Source organism: Setaria italica, chromosome IX (genome assembly GCF_000263155.2).
Source record: "Setaria italica strain Yugu1 chromosome IX, Setaria_italica_v2.0, whole genome shotgun sequence".
Taxonomy (NCBI): Eukaryota; Viridiplantae; Streptophyta; class Magnoliopsida; order Poales; family Poaceae; genus Setaria; species Setaria italica.
In genome coordinates this window covers 45,519,258-45,525,610 of record NC_028458.1, presented here as the reverse complement: position 1 = coordinate 45,525,610, position 6,353 = coordinate 45,519,258, and the positions used below count along the sequence as shown (strand labels likewise).

At 55.5% G+C, this 6,353-nt stretch overlaps 1 protein-coding gene across 1 annotated transcript; it reads right to left on the bottom strand.

Annotated features, from left to right (window-relative positions):
* Positions 1–4,427: 4,427 nt before the first annotated feature.
* On the bottom strand, positions 4,428–6,092 carry LOC101752987 (cytochrome P450 89A2). Its single transcript, XM_004984216.2, has one exon. It carries the CDS (start codon positions 6,089–6,091, stop codon positions 4,550–4,552), a length of 1,542 nt encoding a protein of 513 aa, XP_004984273.1. The 5' UTR covers position 6,092; the 3' UTR covers positions 4,428–4,549.
* Positions 6,093–6,353: the final 261 nt, after the last annotated feature.

The window sequence follows — 6,353 nt, the reverse complement described above, 5'->3', positions numbered from 1 at the left end:
TTGCCTTCTTAACGCCGGCACAACTGCCCTGCTCGGCATCCTGACTTTTCTCTCTCGTCTTCCTCTTCGTTCTTGTTATCTTCTCCTTGCTCTCCTCTCCATGCTTGGTCTTCTGCTTCTTCTTCTGGATCGTGCACAGCACAATCACATCCATCTACAAGAACAAAACGAAGCAAGATTATTAACCAAGGCCGCAAGGCGCTACGTAAACACAGGGACACAAACAAACTAACAAAGCTTGGTATCCAGATGAGGAGGGGATAAAATAGAGACGAGACCTTGGCATTGCCGTCGGCGCATGTTGCTACGAATTCCTCCTCGGACGCGAGGCTCTCGTACTCGTACATGGTCCACTCCGTCTTCACTCCCTTGTCTGCTTTGTCCTTCCCTACCGGCGGCGGCCCAGCTTCCTCGTGGGTCGTCTTCTTCCTACGCGGCGCTTCGTAGAACACCAGCGTCCTCACGCGCCCCACCAACGCGCGGCCGGAGCGGATCCGCCTCGGGCTCCCCGTCGCGTTCCAGTGGCCGTTGTCCGGCGTGGCCCGGTTCGGCCGGCTGCCGCCCTCGTGCTTGCGCTCCCTCTTGGTGAAGAAGAACCACCTGTCCTCGCCGTACTCCCTGTACTTCTCTGCAGCTCCAAATCATACATCAGCAATAGATGCGAAATCAAACCATTAGCTGATTATTTCTCAGTGGCCATGTTGAATTGTTGATAGAAAAATTGGCATTGCTGCAGGAGCTTTACCTATGAGTCTATCCGGATGGTAATGGAGGATGCGCTCGTCGAAGAAGGTCGGCAGGGGCAGCTGGTGGTTGGTGAGCCTCGGCCGCAGGTAATGGAGGACGAGCTCGGCGTCGGTGGGGAGGAAGTGGTAGCCCGGAGGCAAGTTCACCACGAACCTTCCCGGGCCTGAAGCAGAGAAAGAACCAACGGCGATAGCACCTGAACATGCAGCAGCAGTAGAAGCGGAAGCGGCACCTGCGGCCGCGGCCGGAGTATCATCTTCCATCGCCGCTGAGATGAGAGAGACCCTAGCTTGCCAAGACTATTTATGATCTGCTCGCGTGCGGCGACAGGGCTTGGATAGTTGGATTGGCCCGAGATGGCATAACTGAAAAGAATCCCATGTGTGCACGCGTGCAGACATTAATTTCTTTACCTAAAACGGGGAATTTCTTGCAGCGTAAAATGGGAACTAAACCAACAAATAAAAGGGCCATTCGGAAAGAATCACGATCATAGGTAGGATCGTCACATTTTGCCCGACATGAATAGGACCGTAAGATTATGATCCTATCAGATTTTGCAAAATTTATATTTTTATATGAAATTTGCTATATGTTATATAAATAGGAGGCAATGAGATAAATAATTTGTAATACATCGTATTTTTTAGAAATCATGTTTATCATTACAGTGTGACAATATATATATATATATATATATACCTAATATTAAATGACGTGCATTTTTTTCCAACCGTCGTGGTTATTTTGCAAAAAAGTCCCTCACCTTTTTCATAATCAACCCATAATCCTAAGTTAAACAATCCACATGAAATTGGAAAAAAAAACACAACGTTGGTTCACCGGATACGAGCTGTTTCAGAAAATAAGAAATAAAAAAATAAGTTTTGATCTGAACAAATTGCAGAATCTAACCCACCCATGAAGCAGAAAAATAAGATGTCGTCGCCATGGCCGCCCTGGTAGAGGAGGAGGCCACGCGCGCTATGGAGAGCATAATGAGGATGGACGACAAGCTCAATCGCGGTGCCATGGCAGCAGATTTGGCGGATGAGGAGGTGCTCACGGTCGCGCTACGGAGGTAGGCAGCCAACAAGGACGCGGTGCACTCGATGGTTGATGCGTTGGTCACGTCCGTGCGCCGCTTCCGGCCCGCCGGAAGCTCGCGGTCGTGCTGCGGAGGCAGGCTGCCAACGATGACGTGGCGCGCTCGATGGTCGATGCGTTCGTCGCATCCGTGCGCCGCTTCCGGCCCGCCAATAGCTCGCGTTGTCCTGCTACCGCAGGAGGCTGCCTAATGCGCCATTGTAGCCTGCTTGAAACTGACCGGTGCCACTATCTACAAGAAAATCCAGGAAAGAAAAGGAAAAATAGCAGGCATCACAACTCACTCTCGATCTTGAAGCTGGGCAAGCACTCGTGATGCGTGTAGCCGATGGGTCATGGCAACTTTGGCGGCAGCGGTGCTGCGTACGAGCGGGTCGGATTGGGTTCAGTCGGGGGCAGCCATGGCTGGCTTGCAGCTCGGTGGCGGCTGGCAGCCGTTGGAGGGGCCGGTGGTGCGTCTGCGCGTGGGCAACAGTGTCTCGGGCTGGGGTGCTCGGCCAGTGGAGAGAAGGGAGATAGATGGAGGGGCATGGGAGAGTGAACAGGGGAGGGAAAGGCGAGCTCAGGTGTGTACCTCTTGATGTGGCACCAAGGATGGGGGCAAGATGAGGACGGGGCAAGATGAGACCCTTGGAGTGGTGGCGCTAGGACACATCCTTGCCGCACCGGTAGCAATGATCGGGGGATGTGCTCGAGTGAGAGGATACACAGCGAGAGGAGGTGGGTGACAGCATCTGAGAGGAAAATGAACTCAAGCAATATCTAACATTGAAAATACATCCGGCCTATGTGAAAGCGCATACAGGCAAGTTCTTACAGATTCTTCAGCTCAATAGCTAATTATTAAAAGAATAAATAAAAGGAGGAAGAGTACATAAAAAGAGAATAATTATGAGCAATGTCTAATATTGCTTATCCATCCACCCTTGACGAAAATCCAAAGCCTCAATTGCTCTGCTTGTCAAATGGATGGTCTCACTTATGTCCTCACGCCACATTAATAAATTGCAGCCAATATGTTGCCCCGAAGGTAACCTCAAAGCGACGTAGGAAGATCACCCACGAGCAGCCGAGCAAAAATAGAGAATGCCAAAACACCAGATGGATCTCCACGACAACGCCTTCGTGAAGAACATGATGCCAACAACGCCATCATCGTCGGTCCGAGTACTGGTCTAGGTTTACACCCGGAGAATCAAAACATGACCATGTGGGAAGGTGCAAACAAGTCGCCTCTAAGGAGTCAGTGGCACCCGCAAGCATCACCGACAAGGCTTTCAGCCCGACCTTCATCACGCCATGCCAATAACAACCTAAGCAAAAAAATTCCAAAGGTACCTCACCAAGCCGCTAATGGTGTTGAGCACACCCGCGACTGCAGCCGTCATTATCGAGAGCCATATGCCGCCGTTGTGACTCACGCCCACCACACTAGGGTAGGGGGCTGGTCGCGGCAAGGCCTAGATGCGTGTGTCATGTCATAGCTGACACCGCGCCAAGTCCACCATGCTAGCACCCTATCGCACATCTGATGAGGTTCAACCATGCTGCCACCCCATCGCACATCTGATGAAGTCCGACTGGAAGGGTGCTGGTCGCGGGATCCGGGCACAAGGTTGCTTGAACCCATGCACTGGTAGGAATGGCATATCCCAGTGTAGATCCAGAAGAGGTCACTGTATTCAAGGTTGAATATACCGGATTAGATCGTCGGAGGCTTATCACCAAGAGTGCTGCCGCAAATCCACGGCAACAGCTGAACTCGGGGATGAAGTAGAGAAAGTCTCGCCAAGGGACGTGGGGGGTAGGGTACTGCGGCGCGGCTACTCGGGCGCCGCCCGAGTCGCTCGCAAGGAGCGACGCGAGGGCCCTGGAGAAGCGGTCCTCCTCCTTGCCCATACGCGGCGCCGCCATGCCCGCATGCCGGTGATGCCGCAGCGCCGTCAACGTGGCCCAAATCTAGCCAGGACTCATCCCGAGCTGAGAATGCAGCCCCGTCGGGCCTCTGTGGCCATGCCCCCGCCGCCGTTGGGATGCCGCTCGCCCTGCTCCAGCCGCGTCACTCTGTCGCGGCACCGCCATGACCATCGCATCCGTCCCATGCGCAGATCCGGGTGCAAGCCTCCAGATCCGGTCGATTTGCCTCACCGCCGCCATCGTGGCAAGCCAAGAGGGATTCCTTTAACTCGCTCTGGCGGCGGCACAGCTGGGAAGATGGGGGGAGAAGGTGGCGACACGGCTTGGTTGGTCGTCACCCGAGTCGGCCGCACAGGGAGTGACACGGGGGCACGCGCTTTACACGTCTTGCAACTTGGGCGTATATTTTGAAATGGTAGGAGTAGATTTTTCTAAGAGGGTACATACATAGGACGCACACTACAACGCGTACACACACTAAAGAAGAGACTGGAGAGCCTACTGCCCTCGTTGCACGGGAAACACGCAGTACCGCTGAACATGCACGCGTGTGTACCAATAGCAATCCAGGAATAAACCTGAAAACCCCACAATTTCTTTACTTATTTAAGTATATGGACATATTTTGAAAGTTTAGTTCAAATCAAGCTGCACATTGCATACGTGTTTATTACGTCGAACACATACATGAGATACATCTATAAAACAAAATTACATCAGCAAACTTGAGAGCCTTTTTCCGATTATTTCGATTTTTTCAGAACAGGCGTTGACGATTTCAATTCCTCGGTATGATGCGAGCCCGGAGCGACTGCTTCATGACGACTGTGAAATCCAGCCTCTCCGTCATGTCGACGGCCACCCCCTCCGCCACTGGCAGCCACTCCAGCTCCCTCACGAGGCTCCCCACGAAGAACTCCACCTGCAGCATCCCCAGCGTGTACCCCGGGCACATCCGTCGCCCGGCACCGAAAGGCATCATCTTGATCTCCTTGCTCCCCGTGATGTCCACGTCGAACCCCTCGCCACCGTCCAAGAACCGCTCTGGCCGGAACTCCAGCGGCGCCGTCCACACCTTCTCATCACGGCCGAACTCTCCCAGCAGGACGTTCACCTCGGCGCCCTTGGGCACCGTGTAGCCGGCGATCTCCGCGTCGCTCTGCAGGCCGTGCGGGAGAACGAAGTGCGCCGGTGGGTGCAGGCGGAGGCCCTCCATCACCACGGCCTTCAAGTACCGCGCTTCCTGGAGGTCGTCGTCGTTGAGCTCCGGTTTGGATTTCACCTCCTCGTACACCTTGGCTTGGACGTCGGGGTGGTTGACCAGCTCCGCCATGATCCACTCCAGCAACGTCACCGTCGTGTCCGTGCCGGCGTTCAGGAACTCGGAGCAGAGGCTGACCACCTCAGCGTCCGTGAGCGGGCGGTCGCCCTCGTCGGGCAGGCGCAGCGCGAGGACGGAGTCCACGTAGCATGGCGGGTCGTCGCCGCGCCGCGCCGCGCGCCTAGCTTGGATGAGCGGGAGAAGGATCTCGTCCAGCCTGCGGCTCACGGTGACGTAGGCCTCCCACCTCTTGCGGAAGATCTTCTTGGTGATCGCCGGGAAGAAGGAGAAGATGGGGAAGCAGGTAATGGAGCGGAGGATTTTCAGCAGTATGTCCTGGACCTCGTCGAGCACCTCCGCGTCGAGCCTCGCGCTGAGGCCCATGTACACAAGCATCTGGAACAGGGCGAGCCGGAACGCCGGCCTCAGCAGGACAGGGTTCGAACTGTCACCGCCGCGCGCGCGGAGGAGGTCGGCCACAAGCACGTCCAGCGCCGCCCGCCTCGCCGGCGCGTAGAGGCTGACGCGGGCGGGGTGCAGTGCCTCGGCGAGGTTTCGGCGGAGGAGGCGCCAGTAGGGGCCGTAGGGCGAGCTGCTCATGTCGCGTGCCCCGGCGGTGTAGAGGAGGCGTCCTGGATCGAAGAGGGGTGGGCGGTCGGCGAAGGTGGCGCCGCCCTGCACCAGGACGCGGTGCGCTATATGGCGGTCGGCGACGAAGACCACCGTGCGGAAATGGCGGACGGAGATGACGGGGCCGTAGCGCGTGTGCAGTTCGCGGAGGATCGGGCCGAGGTCGAAGATCGATCGTCGGAGCGCCAAGAATTTGGCGAGGAAGACCAGCGCCGGCGGGCCGGGAGGAAGCTGCCCCTTGCTTGCTGGCGTTGCGTTCCTGCAGCCATGGGAACGGCGAAGCAAGAAGAGAAGCGAGGCAACAAGGGAGAGGAGGGTGCCGAGGAGGAGCAGCGGCGAGGTGGACCAGGCGGTGGATTCCTCCTCCATGGCTGCAGTTGCTGTTGGTGCTCTCGGACTCTCTCTGGCGCGCGGAGTTAAATAGACAGTTAGAGCACGCTAGGTCATAAACTAAACTGTATTCAAACGTATTTTTTAAAAAAAATCTTGAGCAGTTTAAGTGTTCAAAGTTCGACTGTCATTGTTAGTGTTATATACATCCTCCACGCCTTCCGGGCGGCAACAATGAACCAGAATACATAGCATGCTTTACTTTAGCAGCCACTGCATCACTAATGACATCGCCAGAAGA